At 55.5% G+C, this 27,958-nt stretch overlaps 1 protein-coding gene across 5 annotated transcripts; it reads left to right on the top strand.

The window, feature by feature from the left end:
• Window positions 1–5,962: 5,962 nt before the first annotated feature.
• On the top strand, window positions 5,963–27,671 carry RHBDF1 (rhomboid 5 homolog 1). 5 transcript variants are annotated; one of them, XR_014002145.1, is made up of 19 exons: window positions 5,963–6,037; window positions 13,890–14,162; window positions 15,308–15,438; window positions 16,120–16,221; window positions 17,008–17,221; window positions 17,806–18,012; window positions 20,380–20,502; window positions 20,588–20,769; window positions 22,004–22,258; window positions 22,545–22,656; window positions 22,903–22,977; window positions 23,622–23,783; window positions 23,947–24,047; window positions 24,188–24,251; window positions 25,718–25,809; window positions 26,002–26,076; window positions 26,173–26,273; window positions 26,396–26,552; window positions 26,982–27,120. XR_014002145.1 is itself a non-coding variant. In XM_081170748.1 (19 exons), exons 2-19 carry the CDS (start codon window positions 13,935–13,937, stop codon window positions 27,399–27,401), a joined length of 2,805 nt encoding a protein of 934 aa, XP_081026874.1. In that variant the 5' UTR covers window positions 5,967–6,037; window positions 13,890–13,934; the 3' UTR covers window positions 27,402–27,671. The 5 variants fall into 5 exon arrangements, 3 of the variants coding, with proteins under 3 accessions (XP_081026874.1, XP_081026875.1, XP_081026876.1); XR_014002146.1 differs by having other exon boundaries at window positions 5,964–6,037; window positions 26,399–26,552; XM_081170748.1 differs by having other exon boundaries at window positions 5,967–6,037; window positions 25,718–25,812; window positions 26,001–26,076; window positions 26,982–27,671.
• Window positions 27,672–27,958: the final 287 nt, after the last annotated feature.

Raw genomic sequence — 27,958 nt, 5'->3', positions numbered from 1 at the left:
CGGACCATTTGGATCCCTTCCAGTCGGGATTCAGGCCTCATCATGGGACTGAAACTGCCTTGGTCGCACTGGTTGATGATCTCCGGCGGGCTAGGGACAAAGGTGAGAGCTGTTTCCTAGTTCTGCTGGATCTCTCAGCGGCGTTTGATACCATCGACCATAACATCCTTCTGGACCATCTTGAGGGGCTGGGAGCTGGGGGCACTGTTATACAGTGGTTCCGCTCCTTCCTCCTGGGCCGTGTTCAGAAAGTGGTGGTGGGGGATGAGTGTTCAGACCCCTGGGCTCTCACTTGTGGGGTGCCTCAGGGTTCTGTCCTCTCCCCCATGCTTTTCAACATCTACATGCAGACGCTGGGAGAGATCATCAGGGGGTTTGGGCTGGGTGTTCATCAGTATGCGGATGATACCCAGCTCTACCTCTCTTTCAAATCAGAACCAGTGAAGGCGGTGAAGGTCCTGTGTGAGTGTCTGGAGGCGGTTGGAGGATGGATGGCGGCTAACAGATTGAGATTGAATCCTGACAAGACAGAAGTACTGTTCTTGGGGGACAGGGGGTAGGCAGGTGTGGGGGACTCCCTGGTCCTGAATGGGGTAACTGTGCCCCTGAAGGACCAGGTGCGCAGCCTGGGAGTCATTTTGGACTCACAGCTGTCCATGGAGGCGCAGGTTAAATCTGTGTCCAGGGCAGCTGTTTACCAGCTCCATCTGGTAAGCAGGATGAGACCTTCCCTGCCCGCAGACTGTCTAGCCAGAGTGGTGCATGCTCTGGTTATCTCCTACATGGACTACTGCCATGTGCTCTATGTGGGGCTACCTTTGAAGGTGACCTGGAAACTACAACTAATCCAGAACGCAGCAGCTAGACTGGTGACTGGGAGTGGCCACCGAGACCATATAACACCGATCTTGAAAGACCTACATTGGCTCCCAGTACATTTCCGAGCACAATTCAAAGTGTTGGTGCTGACCTTGAAAGCCCTAAACAGCCTCAAATGCCCAGTATACCTGAAGGAGCGACTCCACCCCCATCCTCCAGTCTGGACGCTGAGGTCCAGCGCTGAGAGCCTTCTGGCGGTTCCCTCCCTGCAAGAAGCCAAGTTACAGGGAACCAGGCAGAGGGCCTTCTTGGTGGTGGTGCCCGCCCTGTGGAATGCCCTCTTGTCAGATGTCAAGGAAATAAACAACTACCTGACTTAGAAGACATCTGAAGGCAGCCCTGTTTAGGGAAGCTTTTAATGCCTGAAGTTTTATTCTGTTTTTAGTCCTCTGTTGGGAGCTGCCCAGAGTGGCTGGGGAAACCTAGCCAGGTGGGCGGGGTATAAATAATAAAAAAGGAATGATGATGATGATGATGATGATGAACATGGGTCTGCCCCAAAGGGAAGTGCCTTACCCACCGGGCGACCCTCCTCTTGCCAACTGCCCTGGTCAACCCAGGAAGGAGCGGGCAAGGACTGCCTCGAAGCACCTGGGTCATTCCCCTGAAGGCAGAGCTGGGAGCTGCTCCACTGAATGCTCCTGGGGTCTTTGGCTGCCCCCCCCCCACTGTTGCAAAGGGCCTGCAAGGAGGAGCGGCCCTGATCCGGATGCTCAGAGAGCAGGTGCCTCTGCTGGGAGACCCTTGAGCCACGCTCCGGCTGGTGCTCCCTTGTCACCAAGGTGGGCTACAGCTCAAAATGGGGAAAGCAAATTGCAGCCACACGTTGCGCCCTGAGAACACACCTCTGAGGTGCCAAAGGCCAAGGTAAGAAGGTGGGTCTTCAGCCTGCGTTGGGGGCCAGATTCACCTCTGTGAGGAGGGAAAGCCGCATTTAGGGGGCTGACCCAGAGAAGGCCACCTGAAAGGGTCTGTAGCATGGGTAAGCAAACTAAGGCCCGGGGGCTGGATCCGGCCCAATCGCCGCCTTCTTCTTAGGCATAGGAATCCGTTCATTTCCCCCAAAAAAAATATAGTCCGGCCCCCCACAAGATCTGAGGGAAAGTGGAGCGGCCCCCTGCTGAAAAAGTTTGCTGACCCCTGGTAGGGACCCAAGCAGTCTAAGTTGCTTGTGGGCACTTCAGATTGTCTTGACAGTGGGATCTGACCCCGATTGCTGTGGGGAATTCTGTGACCTACTTAATACACCTTTGGTTTCCCTCCTTGTTCCGGCATCCATGATGATCCACTTGGACCTACTTCTTACCTGGCCCGCCTCCAACTGCACTTCTGGCCTCTTGACCCCAGCAGATTCCCGGGGAGCAAGGGAATTGCCTGCCCTTGCTCTGGCATGGCACTGCAGCCCAGAAGCTGCTCACATGCAGGATGGCACCTTTGCCCAGGACAGAACCGCTGCCCTGATCCCGATGCCCCTTGCTGGGTGGCAAGGCAGCCTGGCTCTCCTGCGAAACAGGTGCAGCTGCAGCCCTGGTGCCTTAGGAAGGAGGGAGGGAAGGAGGGTGGGTGGGTCTCACCCTGCTGCCTCGCTGGGAAAGTCCTTTGCTGAAAGGACAGCTGACGCCACTCTCAATGGGGACATTCTTGCGCTTCCCGCGGGGCCTCTGCCAGGGCCAGCCTTGGTCACAAAGGGACATTCACTCTCCTTTCCTTCCTCACCATTCATGGTCAGAGGAGACCAGCCTCGGGCAAAGGCCCACCCTCTCCGGCCCCCTCCCCGGTGGCTTCGGCAGCAGCCGCTTCCAGCTTCCTGTGGACAAAGCGGCCCAAGGCCTTGGCCTGTCCCTGGGGAGAGGTGGGGGGGTCCAGGGTGCTGCCGCCCTCTTGGCCTGCTCAGGAACAGGGAGAGCAAGCTATGCGGGAGGGAGGAGGCTGCGGGGACCACTGTGGCTGGAGTAGGGGGGCAGCCCAGGGAGGCTGACATGGAGGGAGAAAACAGCTGGGGCGGGCGGGCTACTAATCATCAATAGGAACTTGTCTAATCCTCTTGAAAGCCATCCGAGTTTGTGGTTATCAGGCGCAAGTTCCATATTTTGACTATGCTAGGGTTGCCAGACTTCTGGAATTTCCCGGAAACAGCCAGGAAATGCTTGTCGGAAATAGCTTCAATGTCCAGAAAAATCTGGACGTCTGGCAACCCACGTCGGAACTGTGGATTTTGGCGATTTCCTTAAAAATACCCTCAAAAACTTCACTTTTTTCTGGGATTTTGCAAAGAGAAGCTCAGCAGCTTTGGGCAAAGCAACAACTTTTTGTGTTTGGGTTTCAACTTTTTGAAATATGGCGAGCCTGGAGTCTGCGTGGTGTGAAGCACCAGCTTCCTTTTCTCTGTCCTGATCTTCCAACGCTCAGCGTCACTGATGCCCCCAAGTTCTAGCCATGAGCAAGAGAGAAGACCTTTTCCCCATCTGCCCTTCCCAGGCCAGGCCGAGTTTCGCACAGCTCCGCCACATTTCCTCTTTCTCGCCTTTTCTCTCCGCTAACAATCCCCCAATGCTGCAACATTTCTTTGTTGCTCCTTCCCTGGACCACTTTGGCCGCCCTTTTCTGACCCCTTTCCAGCTCTGCAATAATATATCCTGTTGGAGGTGAGGCAGCCAGAGCAGAGCATGGCCAAGGGGGGTGAATGCCTTTTCCATTCCATTCCTAATGATCTGCTGCAGACAAGGTTGATGTTTTCCCCAGGCTCTCTGCCAGGACCCCGAGGTCTCTCTGCCGGTCCGTCTCCTCCAGCTCCTCCATGAGCGTGGACGTGAAATTGTTTCCCAGCTCCAACATGCATCACTTTAGAGTTGCCTACATGAGCTGCAATACCTCAAGAACCACCTCTTTCCATATGAACCTATCCGGACCCTGGGATCATGTTTGCCCCCCCTGTTTGCCACCACCTCGAGACGTCCAGAGGGGGGCAACACGAGAACAGGGCCTTCTCTGCAATGGCTCCCCATCTGTGGAATGCTCTCTTCAGGGAAGTTTGCCTGGCGCCTTCATTATACACCTTTAGGCGGAAGGCAAAAATGTTCCTTTTTAACCAGGCCTTTGGTTGATCTGATTTACATCCTATGCCCTTAAAAAAAAAATATTTGTGGGTGGGGGCTACTGGGTTGTTGTTTTAATTTTTATTAGGTGTTTTGTGGTTTTATATATTGATTTTATTCTGTGAACTGCCCTGAGACCCCCAGGTATAGGGCAATATATAGATTTAATAATAATAATAATAATAATAATAATAATAATAATAATAATAATAATAATAATAATAATAATTTTGCTGCCCATTCACCCAGTTTGAAGGGGACCTTTTGGAGCTCTTTGCAATCTCTTTTTGTTTTAACAACCCTGAACGATTTAGCATCGTCAGCAAACTTGGCCCCCTCCCTGCTCATGTCTAACTCTGGGTCTTTTGTGAGCAAGTTAAAAGTAGAGGCTTTAATACTGATCCCTGGGAGACTCCTCTTCCGATTTTCCTCCACTGGGAGGACAGTCCACTTCTTCCTCCTTTCTGTTTCCTGTTTCTTAACCAGATCTCTCCTCTTACTCCATGACTGCAAAGCTTAGTCAGGAATCTTTGGTGACATACATTGCGGAAAGCTTTTTGAAAGTGCCCCATGCCAGCCAGATCACATTGGCATGCTTCTTGAAGCTCTCAAAGAACTCTGAGGGGGGGGGCAAGCAGAGGGTCTGAATTGGCCTCCAAGGCGGTTCCTCCCAAGCCATGCTCACCAGCCCCCCAGTTTCATTACAGTGCGATCCCAGGAGGCCACGGCTGTCAGGTGGGCATCCTAGCCACCTATGAGCTCGCCCACAGCTCTGGTGGAGATGGGGCTCTTGGCCTGCTGGACCCCACACGTCCCCGTCCCCCCATCAGTGAGGCAGGATTATTTTGTCAATAAGGCCTAGAATGTTGTCTCTGGCCACCAGTTCCCTCCGTTCCTCAGACTCCATTCCTGCAGAACTTATTTTGGGCCCAGGGGTCCATCTTCCATCTTCTGCTGCAAATGCAGATGTGAAGAATTAATCCGGTTTTTCCGCAATCTCCTTCTCTTTTTGCACACCTTTGACCCCTTCGCCATCCAAGGGCCCAACTGCCCCTGGACACTCTCCTGCTACTCATGCAGTTAATATTTTTTGTTTCCCCCATTTTTTGCACCCCTCAATGTGCTTGCATTTCTTTCCCCAAAGTGTGCATGCCCTTTTTCCATTTTCCACACTTGCATTGTTTGAAGGAAGGCTTCCTGGCCTCTCCCGCGTCTTTGACTCCGCTGGTTAACCACGCTGGCATCCTCGGGGCCCTCCCGGTTCCTCTCTGGACGCGTCTCTGCATTTTATCTGCGCTTCTCACGGGGTGGTTTTGAGCGCCTCCCAAGCATTGCGGAGAGACTGGATCCCCTCGACTCTGCCTCTCGGATCCCTTTCTGAACCCAAACCCTCGTGGGGGTTCAGCTTCCTCTTCTGAAGTCCGACGTGACTGTGCTGGGGGCTCTACCCCACCTTCACGTGTATGGAAGGTGAGAGCCGGAGGCTCCCTGTTCCCACGGCTTCAGCGACAGTCTGGGGTTCCCGTTCCGACCCAACCCTGCCCGTTCGACGGCCAACCGTCCCGGGGTCCCGTCGGTTAGGGCCGATCATGGTCAGGTTCCCTCCGGGGGGCGACTGGAGCGCAGCGGCTCCCGGGCGGCCAGGTGAGCGTACGGACAGCCTCCCCGGGTCCCTCGAGGCGCAGGCGCCGCTTCCGCGGCGGGGATCCCCGTCCCGCCCCGGCGCCGGAGCAGCCCGTCGGGGGGCCGCCGCCCCGGCGCGTCCTGGCGGCTCCGGCTCCCCGTCCCTGCCGGCCTGCCTGCCTTCCAAGGCGCGGAGGCTCCCCGCTCGGCGGAGGCGGCCTCCTGGCTCGGCGCGGCCGTCCCGGCGAGGGCTCCGTCCTCCGCCTCCGCGGCGCTGGCCGGCCAGGGCGCATTCCTGAGGCCTGAGTCACGCCCGGCCCGCCTCCGTCGCCGTCGCCCGGCGGGCGGGCCGCCCTTCGCGCTCCAGGCCGGGCCGCGCCGACGCCGGCCCCCTCGCTGCATGGCCGCCCGGCCAGCGCCACTCGCTCCCCGGAGCCACGGTGAGCGGGCGCCGCGGGGATCGGGAGGGCGGGGGCTCGCCGCGGGATCGCCCTGCGCGGGCGGGCGAGCGGGCGGCTCCGGCTTGGCCCGGGGGTCCCTCGGCCCGGAGCCCCCGAAGGAGGCGGCGTCGAGAGGGAGGCCTCCCGCGGGCAGCCGGCTGGCGCGCCCCCCGAGGCCGATGCCCCCCCCCCGGACGCCCAGCCGGCTGCCCGCGGGCCAGAGCCCCTCTTGGGCTCGATCCCAAGCGGGCCAGGGTCTCCTTTAGCAAGGGGGGGCAAGCCAGCTTGTCGGGAACACCCCCCTCCGTCTAGCCAGGGGGACCTTGGCTATCCCGTTTGTTTGGGCACGTCCTGAACCCCCGAGCTGAAAGCGGGGGGCCGGGCGGGGTCTTCCCTCCCCAGCCTGCAGCTTCTGCATCCGCCGGGAGAGTTGGGAGACTTTTCCTGTAATGCGCCCCCCCCCCCGCCCCGCTCCATGGCTGGTCTGTATCCTGAGCGTTTTTGCGCGGAGTTTCTCTCCCTCGCCCGCGTGTGGTGTTTGCAGCTGTGCAGTGCCGGCGTGACTCTCGCCTGTTCCCTCCGGAGTGAGTCCATCTGGGTTTGGCTGGGCTTTTTGCTCCCCAGTTTTGGGGTGGGGGTGGGTGGGGTGGGGGCTCTTGCTGAACCCTTTCCGCCCCTGCTGCGGCTTCCTAGCTCCATCCCACCACCTCCTTGCGCGCTCGCTCCTAACATTTCCCACTTGGGTGTCTCCGGGGATGTGATTTTCCCCAGTGAAGATCTGCGCTTTGGCAGGTTGGCCTTAAAAGTCTGATTTTGTCCTCAGCGGGATGTGCAGCCCCTCCTGCTTGGGGGGGGGGTCCCCTTCAGATTCCGCTGTCCTCCAGGGCCTCATCCATGCCACCCGTGTTCCTGGATTCCTGGACTGGAGGATCACTTGGGGAATTCCTCCTCCCAGCCTGACCCTGAGCCCTTCCTCAGCCTTTCGGAGGTGTGGTTTTTCCAGACTGTCATGGGACCTGGCATCAAATGCCACATGCAAATCATGAGCTGCCCGGTCTGAAACCCCAGAAGAAGCTCCTTCCTCCTCTGAACTCTGGGGCAGGTGCAGCTGGGTGGGCATTTCTGGGCAGCCTGGTCCTGGGAGTCAGGAGCGTTCCTCCCTTGTCCCCCTTCCACGCTTTCCTGCTTCCTTCTCCTCTGGGCCTTTGGCAAACGCAGGCCGTCTTCCTGCAGGCGCTGGGGGTGCGGGGCACCCAGGCACTGGGCTCTCAGGGGTGCCAGGCTGAGAATCCGGGGCTGGAGAGTTGAGTCCGGGGAAGAGCTCACCCCTTGATCAGAGCGCTGTGGCGGGCTCTTCTGCTGTGGGTGGCTCTGTGCTGCGAGTTTGGGGGCGACCGAGCCAGCAAAGAGCTGAGGCGGCCGGCTGACTCTACCCTCCTGCGCGCCTGGGACTGGGCAACTGGGGGGGGCACGGGGCAGATCTTTGCACCCTGGTGCCGCATATGCTTAAGACAGCCCTGGGCGAAGGACAGAGTCCCCTGGTGCCTCTCCTCCAATGTTCCAGGTCTGGAGGGGCAGAAGGGACTCTGAGCGGCGTGGATTGGCACCATGTGGCAAAGCCTGCCCTGGAGCAACCTGGCTGCCAGTTTGCGTCCTCAGCAGGGCCAAAGCAAGGCAAGCGAGTCAGGCCTCTTCTGCGCAGCCCTGACCCAGGGCAGGATTTGGGCCAGGGCAGCCCAGCCGGTGGGGCAGAATTCTGCAAGGGATGACCAGTGTAAAGAGAAGAGAAAGAGGCTTTTTTGCAGGATGGGAAGAAGGAATTCTAAAGATGCGGCAGTTCTTTTTAACATATAATATAAAAGAGTACAAAATCCAAATATTGAGATTACTCTGAATCTCTTGACTCCCCCCCATCCCTTCCATGGGTCCTTTTAATTCTATTTTCAACTGCATATCAGTACGTCTTCCAAGTTTTCATCTTCCTAAATTTTCTATATGTTCTGCTACTTTACAAGTGTATTTAAAATCCTGCTAATGTTCTGACCTGTTTGCAATGATTTTGTATATACATTGTAACCATTTCCCATTCTTTTTTAAATTCCTTGTCTTCTTGATTCCTGAGCTTCCCAGTTAATTTTGCCATTTTGGCATAGGGCATCAACTTGATTTGCCATTCAAGATGTGGCAGTTCTCTCCCTGTCCCTGTTCAGACAGTCTGCATCTTCATGCCAGCGGAAGGGGGCATTGCGCTCATGCCCCTCCTTCCCATGGGCACCCGGTTGGGCACTGTGGGAAGCAGGATACTACTGGGTGAGGTGGACCCCCCCCCTTGCTCCCAGCCAGAAATCAGGCTCCCCTTCTGCCTTGCTCTTCCTTCCAGACCCAACTTTTGCCTCCTTTCCGATGTGCCGCAAAAGAAAACTGGCCGCAGCCGTTCAGATTCTGGAATTGCGTGGCCGTTTTAGGTTCTGTCGACGCACCTTTTGATGGTTTCTGCCACCAGTGGAGCCTGGCCCCCAAGTAGATCTCTTCCAGGCCAGAGCCCTTGGGTGCTCGAGAGGCGGGAGAGAGTCTGGGCGCTTGGAAGTGAGGAAGGGGCCGGGACGCTTTTGCTCACAGCCGCCCCTTCCCCCCTTCTGGAATGGCTTCCGTGGGGCTGCCAGCTTTGGTGCTGTGATGACTGGGCCAGGCCTGGAGGTGGGCACCCCAGGTGGGCTGCATGCACCAGCAGAGCTGGGGGGGGGGTCCCCTTCGCCTCGCCCTTTGTGGCTGCAGCAGAACCAGCGGGGGATGCCTCCCTCCCGAGTCGGATGGCGTGGCAAGCAGGAAGCCTGCTCCTTCCTTCCTTCCTGTTGTTGTCCTTGTATGTGTGGTCTTCCTCTGGCAGGAAAGAGTCCAGATTCTCCAGCAGGGATGCAAAATGTCCCAGGCCAGCAGTCGGAGGCTGAAACACAGCGGGTATTTTTCTTGGGTGGGTTGCGCTTGAGGTTGCGGCGTGGGGTGAGTCCTGCCCTATCTCCTGGCGTGGTGGGTGAGCTGTGGCCTGGTGGCCCTGGTGCCCCCTGCTGCCCCCTGCTGCCCCCTGGGCTGCGTGGCGAGGTGGGGAGGACGACCTTTCCCTGCCCCCCCAACTGTGACCTCAGCTGACTCTGCCTCAGTTCCCTTTCTGCAGCGGTTCTGGCATCGGGGGGGGGGGCTCTGTGGGCCTGGGGCCTGCTGGGGTCACCTGCATCCCAAGGGGTCTTACAGCGCCTTCTGAGGGGAGGCAGTGGGATGGGGGCCAGGATGAGGCCTGGCTTGACCCCCCCCCACCGGCACCTGCTAGAAATGTTACTTTGTGTGTGTATTCTTGGTGGTGGAGGCAAGTTTGGGGACTGGGGGGTGTGGTGGTCTCGGCTGTGTTTTGCCTTCCCTCTGCATCTGCACCAGAGGCCCTGCTGGACTTGGGGGGGGGGCAGGCTGGTTGTGCCATCTCCCTGCGTGGGAGGCGGGGGCAGCCGCCTCCCTCTTCCCTGCTCATGAGAATGGCCCCTTTGTGAGCAGAGAGATGCCCACTGGAAAATCTGCGTCGCCCTTTGTCTCAGGGCTTTGTGGTCATGGCGGAGCTGCCGCCTAGGGAGGAGGGGAGAGGGGGCTGGCAGGGGGGCAGGCGGTGAAGGGGGCTGGGCTGCCCCTGGCCACCTGCATCTCTGTGTGTTGGTCAACTGGAGGGGGGAGTAGAATTTGCAGCCTCTCAGGCCAGGAAGGGGAAAAGATTTGGGGTCTGGTGAATGTCTGGTGCCGTTCTTGTGACGCTCTGGCCATCCTGGAGTGTCCCCAGAGAAGAAGTCAGAAAGGCCTGTGGGAAAGATCTGAGCCCTAAACTGGCTTTTCTGGTTCCTGGAGGGAGGCGAGAGCTGAGCTGCCGGTTCTTAGGAATGTCCTCCTCTCTCTCTCTCTCTCTCTCTCTCTCTCTCTCTGGCTCTTCCCGCCCAGGGCTTGTGGGCATCTGCTCTGAGAGGAAGATGGAGGTGACTTCCCTTAAAGGTCATGGAATCATAGAGGTGGAAGGGACCCAAAGGTCATCCAGTTCAGGACTCGCAGCTAAAGCATCCCTGGCAGATGCCCCCCCCCGACCTCTCCCTAAATGCCCCTTCCCCTCTCAAGCTGCTCTCACCCCCAGAAAGGCCTTCCTAATGTTTTGTGGGAATCTCCTTTCTTGTTTCCTCATATTTCATTGAGAGTATTACAAGGAGTTAAATTGGCGGGGGGGGGAGGGGGAATAAAAAGGTTACACGCATTAAAAATAAACAGAAGCAGAGGAAAAGAGCACTAACAAAATAGCAATGGAATATAATTAAGCCTACAGAGCGATATATGCAAATGGATCTACTTATTCTTTCCCTTGAAGATACATTGATTCGTTTGTTACTGTGGTTTCGATCAATACTTTCCAAAGATCTTTACATTTGTCCATGCATGATCTTTGCCTGAAAGCTCATGGGTTGCAGGAGTTGTCATAGGAGGTTATATTTTTGTCCTTCCAACTGTTATGGAAATTACGGGGGGGGGGGGCACATCTTCAAAGTTGTTAAATGTTGCAAATGTTAAACATGAATGTATCCTTTCAACTTGACAGCTCAGGGAAGTTACCTAGCTTTAAAAATAATATAAAATCCTGTAACACAATGTATCAGCCTTAATCATTTTGCAGATGTTAAGGGGGGGGATCAGAGCCTGCAGCCACCACCCCTTTCCGGTGGGGAGGGGGCAGAGGAACAACAGGAAGCTTTCCCCCGCAGAGTTAGACCCCTTGGCTGCCATTCCTGTGTTGCAGGGGTTGGGCTGTGTGGCCCTCGGGTCCCTTTCTCATTCTGGGCGGCCCCTGGGCGTTTTGCTGGTGGGGGGCTGCGTGGGGGCCTGGGCGATGTCCGAAGAGGAAGCTTGCAGGCCTGTCTGTCTGTTGGGGGCAGCAGGAAGAGGCGGGGGGCAGGATGTGCAGTCCCTGCCTGGCTTTCCTGTGGGACCAAGGAAGCAGCTGGGGGGGGGGGACTTGGCCGCTGGCCTTTGTTGCAGAGGCGGCAGTGTGGGAACGCCAGTCCCAAGGGCAGCCTCTGGGGTCGGGGTGCCGCTGCCTGCCTCCTGCCATGGACTTGGCGGGGGGGGGTAGCAGCTGTGCTATTGGGCTGGCAGAGGCTAATGGGGGGCTGCCTCTCCCAGCCAAAGCTGACCCACAAAATTGCAACCCAGTGTGTGTGTGTGTTTGTGTGGGGAACCTCGCAAGTCGAAAGGTAGGGGCTCAGCACTAGCCTGCGCAGGATAAGCCCCGATGGGGCTCCTGGGCTCCTTCTGTTGTATGAAAATTGGAGGTTGGCTTTTACAGCTCAGCTCCCCAAGGGGCTCAAAGCCTCCCAAGTCCATTATCAGTCTGAGACGAATGAGCGGAAGCTGGAAGAAAGGGGGAATCTTCCCACTGCCATTTGCAAGGAGGCGAGGACCCCAAACAAAGGTGTGTAGCAGCTTTGAAAGACTTTTCCGACTCAACATCAGGAAGAGCTTTCTGACAATAAGAGCTGTTCAGACAGTCTCCCTTGGGAGACTGTGGTCTCTCCTTCCTGGGAGAGGCGGGGGGAGGGCCACCTGTCAGGGATGCTTGAGCTGAGATTCCTGCCTTGCAGGGGGCTGGACTAGATGACCGTAGGGTCCCTTCCGTCTCTTATGATTCTATGATTAGCCGCAGGCCTCCTGAAAGCGTAATACAAGCATCTCAGGAAGAGGCGTCTACAACAGAAATCCAAGAGTGTGGCTTCTCTCCTGTCTGTCAAGGGACCTGAAGATGCTGATTGCCTTACTTGGCCACTTCCTTAGGACTGGTACATACAGTCATACCTCGGGTTACAGATGCTTCAGGTTAAGGATGCACTGAAACCCAGAAGTACCCGAATGGGTTACTTCCAGGTTTCGGCACTTGTGCATGCGCAGAAGCGCTAAAGCGCAACCTGTGTATGCGCAGACGCAACACTGCGGGTTGTGAACACTGCGGGTTGTGAATGTCCCTCCTGCACAGATCACGTTCACAACCCGAGCGTCCACTGTCCCTTGGTTCTCAAACAGAATGCATTCCCAGAGCCCATTTGACTCCCGGAACCATTTGAAAACCAGAGTGCGGCTTCTGCCAGAGGAGCTCCCTGCAGCCAATCGGAAGCCGCACTGGATGTTTGCCCTCCGAAAATCATTTGAAAACCAGAACACTCCCTTCCGGGTTTCGATTGCTCAGAAGCCGATTTGTTCGGGAGCCAAGCTGCTCAGCTTCCCAGGTACAACCGCACCTGAGTCCTTGACTCCGTTCCCCAGACTTACACCTATTCATGCTCTTTTGACAGGCCTGCTTTGCTTTTGACAAATACTTGCCCGGCTAGTTTTGCAGAGGGGTCGCCTGTTCCTGCCAGGAAGTTCCTCTATTCACAGGGATTGGAGGATTTGCAAGTGAAAAGAAGTATTGGGAAACCCAGATGGCTTTGGGATGGTTGCTTGGCCTCAAATGAAGTGTATTATCCTCAGGGAATATTTCCTAATTTCTGAAGGGGGATGGATTGGTTTTTCTGTGTGACTGCTATCTGTGTGCGCCATAAAAAAAATAAATTTACGCTTATTTCTGCCTGGAGGGGCTTGGATGGTGGGCACCGCCAAAGGGGCTGCCAGGATGTGGCCAGTGTGTGTGTGTGGGGGGGTGTCTTCCTTGCCTTGCTGGGCTCCAGGGCCGTCTTTAGAAGATGTGGCACTGGGGTGCAAATATCTGCCCAGCACCCCCAAATTACCACAGATAGTGTTGGGGTGGCCATAGCTGCGCACTGCCAGCCATCGGGGGGGGGACTCCCCCCATGCTGCTGTGGGAGAGCGATCCCCACAGATGCCTGGGAGTGAAGTTGCCCCCCTCCCAAACCTCCTGGTGAGTAGAGCGGTCCCTGCAGAGGCTTGGGAGGGAAGCTGTGCGTCTGCCAGTCTTATGGTTGGTGGGGCACAGCTGGCGGGCATGCAGGGAAAGGGGAGGCCGCCGGCAAAGCCGCGCAGCTCCCCCCACTTGCTGGGGTGCCCCTGAGAGGCCGGCTCCCTGGCGCGACGCACCACTAAGCCCTGTGGGAAAGACGGCTCTGCTGGGCTCCCTCTGTGGAAGGGCAGCCTGGTAAGGTGGGGTTGCTCCAGATTACAGGCCGGCCTTCACCATCCTGCTTCCCTCCAGGCACAGCCAGCAGGACCAATGGGTAGGGCTGAGGTGGACCCAGCAAACGCTTGAGGACGCCTCTCCACCTGGGGGAGGAGGCTGTCAGAGATCCAGGCCTGTTGCCCTCGCTGCCTCTTCAGCGTCAGATTCCTGAATTGCAGGGGGTTGGAATGGATGATCCTAGGAGGCAAGGGCAATACAGACTTTTTGTTTTAATTCATTTTTATTAAATTTTCCACTTTGAAAATCCACTCAAAAGGACAATTGAGACTTTAAAAAAGACTGGGAACCGTTTATGGTGCATTTACCGAAACATTGTAAAGAAGTGGACTCACTAGCAGAGTTTGAGTAAACACTTACAGTCTACAAAACAAACACAGAAATGAAGATAACTGGAAAGAAACAAGTGTAAGATACAATTTGCAGAGAATGATGGTACAAAAATGACGAGTGTAACAATATTTAATTTAAAGATTGCAGTATTCAGATAGAACAGATATGCAGGAGAAGCAAATAGAGAACCAAAAGAGGAAGTTGAGGGAAGTCACGGGGGGGAGAGTGGGAATTAAAGTTTTTTCTTTTTATGTGATAATGGTGATTGTGATGAATATAAAACTGTCAAATTTAATAAAACCTTTTTTTTTTAATAAGACCCTCGGGCTCTCTTCCAAGGCTGCAATGCTGGGATTCTAGATCATGTTTGGGGGGCCGTGTGAAGCCCCCTTGGCCGGCCCTCTGGCTGCTGCCAGCCAGGCCTTTGGAGACCCCCTGCTGACCCCTCCTCTGCCCTCCCCCAGGCTTGACAGGACCATGTCGGAGGTGCGCCGGGCCAGCACCAGCAGTCTGCAGCGCAAGAAGCCCCCGGGGCTGACGCTGGACATTCCCGCCCCAGCGGTGTTGGCTGAGGAACCAGCCATGGCACAGGTAGCCATTTTTATCATCTCTTACATTTTTAAAATTTAAATTTTTATTTTTCAGATATATACATTTCACCAATTTTACGATCACTTTGACATTTTAAAACTTGACTTCCTTCCCCCTCTCTCTGCGGTTCCTTAAATTTACTTTCAATATCTTCTGCACAGCCAAATTAACTTAACTCACTCATTTACGGTATCTTCTTTGAATATATACTCTCATGTAACTGCAGGTTATTACAGTAATCCTGCCAGTGTTGTTATCTGCTTACAATTTATCTCTAAATATCCAATAAACCGTTTCCATTCTTTTATAAGAAGTTTGTTATCTTGATTTCTTCTTATTCCAGTAAGTTTTGCCATTTCTTACCTATTCCGTAAGTTTTTGTATCCATTCTTCCTTTGCTGGGACTTCTGCTTCTTTCCTTTTTGGGCCAAGAAATGTTCTTGCCGCTGTAGTCGCACACATGAATAAGTTTCTTTACAATTTATGTAGTTCTGTCCCTATAATTCTCGAGAGAAAAGCTTCTGGGCTTTTTTTACAAACATTATTTTAAACATCCTTTTCATTTCATTGTATATCATTTCCCAGCAAGCCTTAACCTTACCACAAGACCACCACATATGATAAAAAGAACCTATTTTATTACATTTTAACCTGTATTTTAAATTGGCTCCCCCCCCCCCCCAATTATGTTTTTTACTGTGATTTTATTGGTGTTAGCTACCCTGAGCCTGCCTCTGGTCAGGGAGGGCGGGGTATAAATAACATTTATTATTATTATTATTATTATTATTATTATTATTATTATTATTATTATTATTATTATTTACATACCACTATTTCCTCCCGGGAGCTCAGGGAGCGGTCCCTGCCCCCCCATTTTATCCTCACAACAACCCTGAGAGGTAGGTTAGGCTGAGAGACAGTCGCACCCTGTGAGCTTCGTGGCCGAGTGGGGGACCCCTGTGCCCCGTCTCTCTGCTCTAACCACTAGACCACGCTCCCCTGTGAGGCCGGAAGGGAGAGGGCCAGAGGATTGGGCGCCCCACCAGTGAGGGGTTGGGGGATTCCCATGCCTGCAGTCTTGCAGCCAGTGCCTCGCCCCCCCCCCCAGTTTTGCTCCAACCCCTTTTGTTTTCCCTCGGCAGCCCCCCAAGCACCGGGCCTTCCTCCGCAGCGTCAGCATGCCCACCGAACACACCCGCTTCCCCTCCCCCTTCGGCGACCTGCGGCGCCCCGTCCTCCAGCGACACACCTCCATCACCCAGACCATCCGGAGGTAAGATCGCAGAATCAGAGCGTGATGGGGGGCACCCTGAGGGTCATCCAGACCAACCCCCTGAAATGCAGGAACCCCAATGATGGCATCCATGGCAGATGGCCGCCCAACCTCTGCTCAAAACCCTCCAAGGAAGGAGAGGGAAGAAGTCTCTTCCCCTGTCGGCAGAAAGTTCTTCCTGATGTTGAGTCTCCTTTCTTGTAACTTGAAGCCATGGGTTCGAATCCTGGCCCTCCAGAGGAGGAGAAAACAATCCGCTCCATCTTCCCTGTGACGGCCCTTCAGGGACCCAAAGATGCTCTCGGGCCTCCTCTCCTCCAGCCTAAACTCTTCTGGGTTACATCCTCCTCACCAGCTCCTTCTCCTCCTCATCTGGGTCTTTTGCCTTTGCCAACTTGGTGCCCTGCAGATGTTTGGGATGCCAACTCCCATCAGCCCCCTGGGCCAGCGCATCTGTGGGGCACTGGGCTAATGGGGTCAGAGCTCTCCCTCCAAACCCCAGGAGGGCAGCAGGTTGGCAAAGGCTCTTGGAAGGAGCCAAGGTCCTTCTCTCCTGCCCCACCCCTCCAGCCTTGGAAGGGTCTTGGGTAGGAAGCCCCTGCCAGGGTCCCTGGGCACCACTAGGCCGCCTCCTCTGCCCCCCACCACCGGCGCCCCCTCAGCTCTCTCTCTTTGCAACAGGCAGGTCCGCTTTGAGATGACTCAGACTTTGCCTGTTCAGGGGCGCCAGGTGGGCAGGAGGCCCCCCAGGAGACACCAGTCTCTGCCCAAAACGGTCTTCAGGTACCTGCAGTGCTGGTGTGACCCCCCCACCCACCCCCCGCCCCAGTGCATGTGTGTGACGTGCATGTGGGTCCCCAGGAGCAATGCCTGCTCCTCCTGCCCATCCCTCTCCCCATCTCACAGCCAACAGGTGACCATTTGCTATCCCTCCCCCCACATGCACGCACCTGCCCACCCCAAACCTGGCATGGCCCCACTGCTTGCCACCCACTTGCCTTGGCGCAACTGGGCTGGCCTGGTTTCCAACTGGGTCTTGGATTGTCCGGCTTGGACCGAGTGCGAGTCCACTAACAGGCTTGGTTCTCTGACCTGCAGAGTGGTCTCTGGCCCTGTGGTGGGACCCTTGTGGCTCTCCCTTTCTCTCTGTGCCCCCCAACCCTGCAAGGATGGGCACCGGGAGAGGGAAGGCTGCCCGGGCGCAGCTCCCACAGCACTGCATTGAGCTCAGAAGTGCAGCGCTGTGGCAGCCGCCTGCAGCCAAAACTCTGCCCCTGCCTGCCGGTTGTGAATAACCTCTACTAATGTGGGGTTCCCCCCCCCAGGCCACCCTGTGACAGACACACTAATAGCAGCAGCAAAATGGCTAACCTTGGCAGCCAGCTTGCCAGCGGTTCCCCCCGGGGGGCGACTCTGCTGCTGGTCCAGCCTGAGGGAGCGCGAGGGTTCGGTCGGATCTTGCTGCAGTTGTGGGGGGACTGGCGAAAGCGTCGCAGGGGCCCGGGAGGGGCCCTTCTGTTTGGGCCCCCTGAGTTTGGCTGCTTCCTCCTCTGCTCCTTCCCCTCTCAGGGGCACGGCCGACTGGTTTGGCGTCAGCAAGGAGAGCGACGCCACGCAGAAGTGGCAGCGGAAGAGCCTTCGCCACTGCAGCCTGCGCTACGGGAAGCTGAAGCCCCAGGTCATTCGAGAGATGGACCTCCCCAGCCAGGACAACATCTCCCTGGCCAGCGCCGAGACGCCGCCTCCGCTCTATGTGCCACCCTGCCAGCTGGGCATGCAGAGGGTGAGCCGGTCCGGGGCCCTGTTGTGGGGCGAGGGGGCTGCTGGGCGTGGGGCAGGAGATGCCCTGCACCCACGGGACTCCTGGGCGCTGGGAAAAGGGTGTATTGCGCCGGGGGCATGGGGAGGGGGCAAACGAGGGAGGGGGGCTTGCCCAACCCATTTTCAGGAAACTGGGAGGCCACACCTGCACACACCTGGCCCGTTGTCCCAGGCCAGGTCAGCAAGAGGTCTCCTTTCGACTGACATAATTTCACCCCTGATGTTGCCATAAATAATGCTGTGACCTCATTTCTCTGGGGGCTTGGGGGCCACTAGCAATGCTAGTGAATTTTAATTCATTGATGTCTGTTTTTATGCATATTGTTTTTATGATGTTAGCCACCCTGAGCCCGGCCTCAGCCGGGGAGGGCAGGATACAAATAAATTATTATTATTGTTGTTATTATTATTATTATTACCTGGGACGGACTCCCTCCTTTGGGTGCCCTCTTGCATAGCAGCCGCCCGCGGTCTCCATAGCTGCAGGGCGGCCTGAGGCGAGGGCCCTCCCTAGCTAACGGGCCCCTCCCACCTTGACACCGCCAGATCATCGACCCCCTGGCGCGGGGAAGGGCCTTCCGGATGGCCGAGGACAGCGAGGGCTGCAGCATGCCCCACACGCCGGCCACGCCAGGGGCCATGTCTCTCTGCTCCTTCACCAGCTCCCGGTCAGGCTTCAACCGGTGGCCGCGGCGGAGGAAGAGGGAGTCGGTGGCCAAGATGAGCTTCCGAGCCGCAGCAGCCCTGGTGAAGGTAAGGCAGGGGGGTTGGCGGAAGGGGGGCATTCACTGAGCGAGGAAATCCTGCTCGCCTTGGTTGGTTGGGGGCCTGGCGGAACGTCCAGGGGGGCATCAAGCACCAGGCAGAGGGAGGGAGGAAGAGGGACATTTGGAGTACTGTGAGCAGTCATTTCTTTAAAAAAACTATTTTTTTGAAATCATTTTTATTTGATTTTACAAATATAATTTTGTAACAATCCAAATACATATCCCCATCTATCTATATCTATATCTATATCTATATCTATATCTATATCTATATCTATATCTATATCTATATCTATATATCTATCTGAATCTTCAAACTCCCCCCCCCATCGCCTTCATGGGTCCTATTGTTAACATTTAAAACTGCATATTATTCTGTAATCTATATTTTATATCAATCCATATTATCCATAGTGTTTGTTACATTACAAGTGAGATTAAAATCCTGCTAATGTTTTCATTTGTTTGCAGTGGTCTCCTAAATAAATTATATTTTTCCCCATTCTTTTAAAAAGTTTTAGTCCTCTTGGTTCCTGAGCTCAGGAAGCTGAAAAAATATTTTTTTATTAACCTTCAAAAAAAGATCATAAGAGATTTTTCAGAATACAGCGTTGTCAGACAGAGTCTGGTGACAATATGCCTAGTCGCTAGTTGCAGGCTTGGCCAAACTTGGCCCTCCAGATGTTTTGGGACTACAATTCCTATCATCCCTGACCACTGGTCCAGCTAGCTATGGATGATGGGAGTTGTAGTCCCAAATCATCTGGAGGGCCGAGTTTGGCCATGCCTGCAACCCCACCAGAGGTCGAACTAGGATGTCATTTCTGAACATCCCTTCCAGCATTTTGTTGATGCTGATGAATTTATGTACAAGAGTCTTCTAGGAGTCCTGGACCACTTAGGAATCAACTTTATTGACCATTGTTTATTTTTAGCAGATATATTATGAAAAGGAATTTCTGCCCCCCATTGCTATCCAAGTGTCTTCAGTTCTGTCAGGTTCTAAATCTGTTCCAGGACATCCTTGAACCTGTTTGGTGTCCGGGTTCATGTTTGAGTTAAATTTTTATAGATATTTGAAATCATGCCTTTTGAATAGCATGGAGAAATAAGAATTACATTTTCAAAATTGGAAAGCTCACATATGGCAGAGGTTTGAACAATTTCATTGTGTAGGAAAGCACTAACTTGTCGCCATGTCAACCGAGGGAAGTGGACATTTCCCAATTTCTCTTTCGATTCCATTTCTTTGATCGATTTCCTCTCTCTATAGAAATCTCCTGCTTTGTGAATTGACCTAATCCTCTTTTAAAGCCACCCAAGTTGGTGGCCATCCCTGTGGCAGGGAGTTCCACAGTTTAATTCTGTGCTGTGTGAAGGACTTTATTTTATCTGTCCCAAATCCTCCAACGCTCAGCTCTGTTGAATGCCCACGAGTTTGGATGCTGAGAGGGAGAAAAGCTTTGCGCTGTCCACTTTCTCCATGCCAGGCATAATTTTATAAGCTTCTGCCACGTCTGCTCTTTCTCTCCTTTTCTCTAAACTACAAAGTCCCAAACGCTGCCAGCTTTTCTACTGGGGGACCCCCTTCCACCCCCTTGATCATTCCAGTCACCCTTTTCCGAACCTTTTCCAACTCTGCAATGTCCTTTGTGTGGGATGTAATCCACTGGGAGCAGTCAAGTACAACATTCCTTGTTTTCCTAGAGTGGACATGCAAGGGGATGTTGGTCCAGCCAGTCAAAACTTCCTGTTTCCTCCTGGAGCATCCTTCCTTGCATGTGACTAGAGGTGGGCGTGACCTTACCTGTCCAGGTAACAAAAGGATGAGTCACGCAGCACCCTTTCCTTCTTCGTTCGACCAGATTTTTAGCTAGGAATGCTCTACTAGGTCTCAGCTAGCAGAAGCACTGGGATTATTCCACCATATGGGGTAGATCTACAAATTTGTAACTAAGTCTGCCTTCAGGAATCAAACTGTGAACTGATGTGAGTAAACTTCTTTTATTGACTTTAAATAAGATTGTTGTGTCTTCATTCTTTTAAGAGGGATTCAAGGGAATTTACCAGGAGTGTACAATTCAATCTTAGACAGACTCAATTGTATAATAGTGAGAGGCTCACACGAGCCTGCAACCAGCTATCTGCTGTGCATGTAAAAAGGGGGAATGTAAACTCTGCTACATAGCGCAAGTTAGGAAGGATATTAAAAAACAATATATCCTCTCCTGCCTCCCTGAACATTCCCACACTTTCTGAGCTGAGGTGACCAGAACTGGGCACGGTATACATTCCTAATGCTGTTTCAGCCTGGATTTGCACAACGGCTTCTGCCATCTCTCCTCCCTGGCAGGGCCGGTCCGTGCGGGACAGCAACTTGCATCAGGCTCAGCAACGCAGCTTCACGCCGGCCAGCTTCCTGGAGGAAGACACGGGGGATTTCCCAGAGGAGCTGGACACCTCCTTCTTTGCTCGGGTAAGGAAGGGCCGGCGCTGGCACTGGGGGTGGCAGAGGAGGCAGGGCCTGGCTTCTGCAGCTGAGCGCCCCCTCTCCTCCCCAGGAAGGAGTCCTGCACGAAGAGCTCTCCACGTACCCCGACGATGTCTTTGAGTCGCCCTCGGAAAGCGCCATCAAGGACACCGAAGCGAAGCTGCCGCAGCTGCAACCGCAGCCACAACCGGAACCCGGCCTCACTGGGGGGGCGCTGGACAGAACTGAGCTGGAGAGGAGTCACCTGATGCTGTGAGTCCTCTGCTTGCTGGCCACATGTCCCAGCTGCACGCTACCCAATGCTTTGTCGCTCTCTCCAGCTGGCAAGGCTGACAAGCCTCTCTGGGCCAGTGGGCGCCACAAGGCGAGGCTTCTGGCGCCTGCAGCTTTGCCCGCCTTTTGCAACACCCCGTGTGGGGCTGCCCCACAGCGAGCTTCCCTGCCTGCTGCCTCCCCTTGCTTGCACTTGAAGGGGGCTCCCTGGGACGGCTGCAGGGGACAAGCTCAGGTGCTTCGCCTCTCAAGGCAGTGGGTCTGCCTGCGAATCGGCCCCAGCAAAGGCATTTGTTTAGCTGGGCCAGGGACACGGTCTGCTGGGCTTCCAGTTGCAAAAAGGGGCTCCTCCGCTCGTTCAATCAGCCACGAAATCCTTTAAGGGTTTAATCTCTAGAATTACGTAAGAGAAGAAGAGGAACGTACGTTTAGAGAAGATTGGAAAACATTTATTGAATATATGTGGGGAAATGGTGTACACCTGAAAACGCTGGAAGCATTAAGATAAATTCAACAGTGTAAATAAGTTTAGATGGATGTAATACAGTCATACCTCATGTTACGTCCGCTTCATGTTACGTTCTTTCAGGTTATGTCCCGCGGCGACCCGGAAGTACCGGAAAGGGTTACTTCCGGGTTTCGCCGCTTGCACATGCGCATAAGCGCAAAATGACGCCACACACATGCACAGAAGTGGCGAATCGCAACCACGTGTGCGCAGATGCGCCGCTGCGGGTTGCACTCTTTTCATGTTGCGAACGGGCCTCTGGAATGGATCCGGTTCGCAACCAGAGATACCACTGTAATGGAATACTGAATGGTTTAGTTTTTGTAAAATATGCTGGGATTTATGATATGTCAAATGAAGCACAGAAAGAGAAGAAGGGAAGTCATTGCTATCTTAAGGATGTTAAAATAAGTATTTTAAATTGCTAATCAGAAAATTTAATAAAAACTTTATAAAATCATCATCTCTAGAAATAGGCCTCTTGGATGATTGCAAAGGTCACCCCCAAAGCCAAGGGCTGTCTTTTCAAAAGAGTGCCGAGCATCACCGGCTGAGCAGGAAGCCAGCTCTGCGGCAGCTTCAGTTGCCCTGCAGGGGCTGGAGGGGTTTGGGCCCTGCAAGCAGAAGACCCCTCCCTGCCCCACAGGCGATGGGGGGCGCATTCCGTGGCCGTTCCTGAGTGCCCCCCTCTCTCTCCTCCTGCAGCCCCCTGGAGCGCGGCTGGCGGAAGCAGAAGGAGGGGGCGCAGGTGGGGCAGCCCAAGGTCCGCCTGCGGCAGGAGGTGGTGAGCCTGGGCCTCCAGCGGCGGGGGCAGCGCATCCGGGTCCCCGTCCGGAAGCTCTTTGCCAAGGAGAAGCGCCCCTACGGGCTGGGCATGGTGGGCCGGCTGACCAACCGGACGTATCGCAGGCGGATTGATAGCTTCGTCAAGCAGCAGATTGAGGACATGGATGACCACCGGTAGGTGACCAAGCGGGTGGGGGCTTGGTTCTGCAGGTGGGCTGCAGCGGCTGAAGGGGCCAGAGCTCCTAGGGACTGCCCTGCTCCTCATAGAATTGTAGAGTGGGCAGGGACCCCCAGAGGCCATCTAGCCCAACCCCGGGCAATGCAATGTCCTACCTCCAAGGAGATTCCTTCCCGCAGAGGGAGCTTGTTCTGCCGTTGAGCAGCTCTTGCTCTCTGGAAGTTCTTCCTGATCTCGAGTCAGGGCCTCCCCCTGCCAACCTGACCCCTCTCCCCACTGCAGGCCGTTCTTCACCTACTGGCTCACCTTTGTCCACTCGCTCATCACCATCCTGGCCGTCTCCATCTACGGAATCGCCCCCGTGGGGTTTTCACAGCACGAGACGGTGGATTCGGTGAGTGGCAGAAAACATGGCCATTGCGGAGCCGGTGGCAGCTGCAGCCCACCCCCCATTGCCTCTGTGGCCCCTTCCCCTTCCTTGACCACAGACCCAGGAATATTCCCCCCCCCCGCAAAGAGGCACCTGCCTCCCAGGCTTCTGCTCCTTTGCCTGGTGGGGTGAAGGGGGGGTGAGCATCTGCAGGGCCCTTTTGCCCCCCCAACTCTCCCTTGCAAGGAGCCATGGCTTCCTTTTCGGCAGGTCTTGAGAAACCGCGGGGTCTACGAGAACGTGAAGTATGTGCAGCAGGAGAACTTCTGGATCGGCCCCAGTTCGGTGAGTGGCCCAGGCTGGTGTGGCTCTGAGGCCGGTGGCCTTCTCAGGGGGGGCTCCCTGGCTTGTGGGGTGCTCTCCCCAGGGGGGCTCACCTGGTGCCTTCCTTGCACCCCATCAAGTGCCAGGCAGAAGCGTTCCACCTCTCCCAGGCCTTTGCCTCTTGTTTTTAATATTTTTTTAAAATTTGATTTTACAAATATCATTTTAAAACAAAACCAATTGCATATCCATAATAATATTTTCTGCTCCTTTGGAATCTTGGTGCCTATAATTCCTAATAGAAAAGCTTCTGTGTTTTTTAACAAAGGTTATTTTAAAGTTTTTTTCATTTCGTGAGATACCCTCTCCCTGTCAATCCATCACGGCCTTTTAAAGCAGGTTGTGTGTTATTGTCTTTTCCTCCCTTTTACTCTTACTTACAGAATTTCATGGAATTGTAGAGTCAGGCGGGACCCTGAGGGTCCCCGAGTCCAGCCCTCTGCAAGGCAGAGACCTTTTGCTCAGCCGGGGGCTCAAACCCACAACGCTGAGATTCTCCCAGCCAAGTTCTATGCTGTCAGCTGCCCTGGGGTCTCTTGATGAAGGGCGGCCTGTAAGCTTGATAAGCAACGATCTGTAGTAACGATGCCGCTGCCCCCCCCCAGGAAGCCCTCATCCACCTGGGCGCAAAGTTTGCCCCTTGCATGCGTCAGGACCAGCAGGTGCACAGCTTCATCCGCGCTGCCCGCCAGAAGGAGAAGCACTCCGCCTGCTGCGTGCGCAACGACAAGTCCGGCTGCGTGCAGACGCCTGCGGAGGAGTGCTCGGTGAGACACTGCTGGCCTGGGCACCCACACTGGGTGGGGGGGCCCCCTCTCTCTGACCCACCACCCACAGCCTGGCACCTGCTCCTGGGTGCCAGGGCTCCTCCACTCCCTGCAAAGGGAGACCCTCCTCCTCCTCCTCTCACCCCCTCGCTCTCCCTTGCAGTCCACCCTGGCCGTGTGGGTGAAATGGCCGCGGCACCCCAGCGCCCCCCTGCTGGCAGGAGACAAGCGGCAGTTTGGCTCGGTCTGTCACCAAGACCCTAGGTAGGTCGGTCGATGGGTGCTGGAGGCCTAGTCTGCTGCGCTGACGGCCTGAACCTCCCCAGGAACAGCAGAGAGGAGGTGAGGGAATCGGGGTTCACCTCCTGCTCCCCCCCAGCAATGCTGATCTCTTTCCTGCGCAGGGTCTGTGAACAGCCAGCCTCCATGGACCCCCACGAGTGGCCGGATGACATCACCAAGTGGCCGGTAAGCCTGCTGACGATTTGGGGGCTACTGGGGGGGGAGGAGGGAGGGAATTGCACCTGCGACAGAGTGGGGGAGGCCAAAGCAGCGCCCTTTGTGGAGCAACTGCAGCACAACAGCCCTGTGGAACTAGCCATGGGTCTTGCTCTCTGTAAGATTGCTGGGCCCCCCTTACTTCTGCAACCCCAGAACAATTTCTTTTTTAAACTTCCTCAGCTAGGGCCCTCCTCAGCTCCACCTACAGCCTTGTGGTTTCCTTGGAGTGCAGAGGCAGCCCACTATAACAACAACAATAGTAGAAGTAGTAGTAGTAGTAATAATAATAATAATAATAATAATAATAATAATAATTTATTATTTGTACCCCGCCCATCTGGCTGGGTTTCCCCAGCTACTCTGGGTGGCTTTCAACAGAACATTCAAAATGGAATAAAACACCAAACATTCAAAACTTCCCTAAACAGGGCTGCCTTCAGATGTCTTCTAAACGTCAGGTAGTTGTTTATTTCCTTGCCATCTGGTGGGAGGGCGTTCCACAGGGCGGGCGCCACTACCGAGAAGGCCCTCTGCCTGGTTCCCTGTAACCTCGCTTCTCGCAGGGAGGGAACCGCCAGAAGGCCCTCGGAGCTGGACCTCAGTGTCTGGGCTGAGTGATGGGGGTGGAGACGCTCCTTCAGGTATACACTCTGTCTCCGAGTCTATCCTGGATGTTGGAAAAATGCACTGGTCCCCAGCAACTTTGATCCTAAACCCCCAGGAGCCTGAAGGCCCAACCTCTGGGGATCCTAAAGCCCTGGAGTTGGAAACCGCAAACATGACAGCAGCCAAACGAAGGAATTTCATTAGGAAGAAAAGGCAGGGGGAAATCAGGCAGAAGGTCAGAGCAGAATGCAAAGGAAACCCCAGCCCCGGGGCTCCACAGCGGAACGAAACCTAGCCAGGTTTTCTCACAAGGAATCTGGAAGGCTGCTCAGCTTCATCCAAGATCCCGTCTTGGATCCCTGGTGCTGGAAAGGGGATCCCCTGGTGCTGGGAGAGGAAGAAGCTGCAGGTAGCAGCTCAGCTTTTAGATCTTGTTGTCTCCCTTTAAAAACTTTTTCACGGGGACCTCCTGGCCCTTCCTGCCCTGGTCCTCAGCTGGGCATTTCAAGCGCTCATTCCAAGGACTGGAATTCCAATGACAGGTTGCCTTAGGCAGGTTAAAGCAACCAAATTTTTAAGATAATAATAATAATTCGACGACTGGGGAATGGTGGGCAGCTCTGGCCTTCCTTGGCTCTTGCTGGAAGCCCCTTAGGAGAGGGACAGACTTTCTTGCCCCTCCAACTGTGGACTCTGGCAGAGGGGGGGGGGTGTGCCTTTCCCTTCACCCATGGGACCTGCAGAGATGGGGGGCGGCAGGAGGCCCCTCCAGCCGGGACGTGCTCCGAGGAGGGAGGCCCCCACCCACTGCCCCCCTCTCCTTCCAGATCTGCACCAAGAACAGCGCTGGCAACTACACCAACCACCCGCACATGGACTGCGCCATCACGGGCCGCCCCTGCTGCATTGGCACCAAGGGAAGGTAGGGGGAGGCCTGGGGGAGGCGGGGCAGCGCTAGGTGGCAGGCTGCCCATTGGCCACTCCGGGGAGGAGGGGGGGGGAGATTGACAGCCACCCCCCAAGGGATCAGCTTGGACTGTGTGCGTTCCCCATCCCTGCCCTTCTGCTGCCCCCCTTAACTTCCCAGCTCTCTGCCCTCTTTCCTCCCAGGTGTGAGATCACATCTCGAGAATACTGCACCTTCATGCACGGCTACTTCCACGAAGAGGCCACCCTCTGCTCCCAGGTAACGCCCTCTCCCCGACTGCCAAATCTTGTGCGTTGCTTTCAGAGCAGGGTGAGGCCCTGGCAGTGCTAAGCCCAGGTGTGCTCCCTCCCCCAGGTGCACTGCATGGATGATGTCTGTGGGCTCCTGCCCTTCCTCAACCCAGAGGTCCCAGACCAGGTGTACCGCCTGTGGCTGTCGCTGTTCCTCCATGCAGGGTAAGGCTGGCACCCTGGGCCCCCACCAGGACACACCAGCAAGGTGTGTGGGGAGGGGAGGGAGGGTTGTTTTCTCTCTCCCCCCCCCCCCGGTCCAACTGGCCTCCCTCTCCCCTGCCCAGCAGGATCCTGCACTGCTTGGTGTCAGTGTGCTTCCAGATGACCATCCTGCGAGACCTGGAGAAGCTGGCTGGCTGGCACCGCATCTCCATCATCTACCTTCTGAGCGGCATCACGGGCAACCTGGCCAGTGCCATCTTCCTGCCCTACAGAGCTGAGGTGGGTGAGGGGCTGCCAGGGGCAACGGAGCCCTTTCCTTTGGGCACCTCCTGGGCAGGGACATGGCCCCAGGCAAGGCCTCTCCGGCAACAGCTTGGGGGAGCCTTCCTGCCAGAGCAGAGCAACTGCTGCTGCTCGTCTGTGCAAGCAGAACTGAGTCTGAGGGGCCCATGGCCTGACTCTGGCCAAGGCAGCTCTCCGGTCCACCCACAACCCCAGGCCGCTCCTTCTTCTTCCGGCTCCCTTTGCTGGGCGTTTGCCTCCTGGCTCCCCCCTTTTCTGGCCTGGAGGGGGGGCCCCTCCTTGCCCTACTTGTAGGGAAGCAGCTTGTCAACTGCCTCCCCTCCACGCCCCCCCCAAGGGGGGAAGGTGTTTCGCGAAAGGCAGGCCTAACGGGGACTCTGCCTGCCTGCCTCCCTCTCCTCTCAGGTGGGCCCTGCGGGCTCCCAGTTTGGCATCCTGGCCTGCCTCTTTGTGGAGCTCTTCCAGAGCTGGCAGATCCTGGCGCGTCCCTGGAGGGCCTTCTTCAAGCTGCTGGCCGTGGTCCTCTTCCTCTTCGCCTTCGGCCTCCTGCCCTGGATCGACAACTTCGCCCACGTGGGCGGCTTCGTCAGCGGCCTCTTCCTCTCCTTCGCCTTCCTGCCCTACATCAGCTTCGGCAAGTTTGACCTGTACCGCAAGCGCTGCCAGATCATCGTCTTCCAGCTGGTCTTTGCGGGGCTGCTGTCGGGCCTGGTGGTCCTCTTCTACTTCTACCCCATCCGCTGCGAGTGGTGCGAGTTCCTCACCTGCATCCCTTTCACGGACAAGTTCTGTGAGAAGTACGACCTGGACGCGCAGCTCCACTGAGCGGGGGGGGGGACCCCTCCCCAGCTCCCCAGCGCACTTAATTTAAACGCTTGCTTCTTCTTGCACCCGAGCTGCCTTAGCCCAGAGGATCGGAGACTCGTTTGCTGCAACCGGAACCTCTTGCCGTGCCTTGTTTTACGGAACTCTTTCCCCCCGCTGCCCTGTTTTTATGACGCACCCTTTCAAAATGGCCTTTTTAACGGGATTTGTTACTTGTTGCCCAGGTGGTGATTAAAACACACAGGTAGCGTTTTAGCTACATTTCCAAAAGGGCCTTGGGCATTTCGTTGGCGCTCGATGGCGGAAGGTGGGGCTGCGGGGGAGTGTGTCCTTCGTGCAGTGCCAGAAACCCAGATTCTAACACCAGAAAGGCAAGAAGCTACCCCTGGATAGGGAAGGCAAGACCCTCAAAATGAAGGAGCCCCCTGATGCTGAGAGAGGCCCTAGATGCCCTCTGCTGGGGTGAATCATTCTGTGATGGGAGGAAGAACGGGGGTTCAAGTTGGGGGCTTGGGGTCCCTTCAAACCCTACACTTCTATGATTCCATGCCCCCAAG

Source organism: Podarcis bocagei, assembly GCF_964188305.1.
Source record: "Podarcis bocagei genome assembly, chromosome: 14".
NCBI lineage: Eukaryota > Metazoa > Chordata > Lepidosauria > Squamata > Lacertidae > Podarcis > Podarcis bocagei.
This window is presented reverse-complemented; position numbering and strand designations above follow the sequence as displayed.

Excerpts from the sequence above, each read along its gene's own strand:
- RHBDF1 (XM_081170748.1), top strand. The coding sequence starts at position 13,935 with ATGTTTGGGGGGCCGTGTGAAGCCCCCTTGGCCGGCCCTCTGGCTGCT. Across the intron at positions 22,978-23,621 it reads TCTGGATCGGCCCCAGTTCG|GAAGCCCTCATCCACCTGGG; the intron begins GTGAGTGGCCCA and ends GCCCCCCCCCAG. Across the intron at positions 24,048-24,187 it reads GTCTGTCACCAAGACCCTAG|GGTCTGTGAACAGCCAGCCT; the intron begins GTAGGTCGGTCG and ends TTTCCTGCGCAG.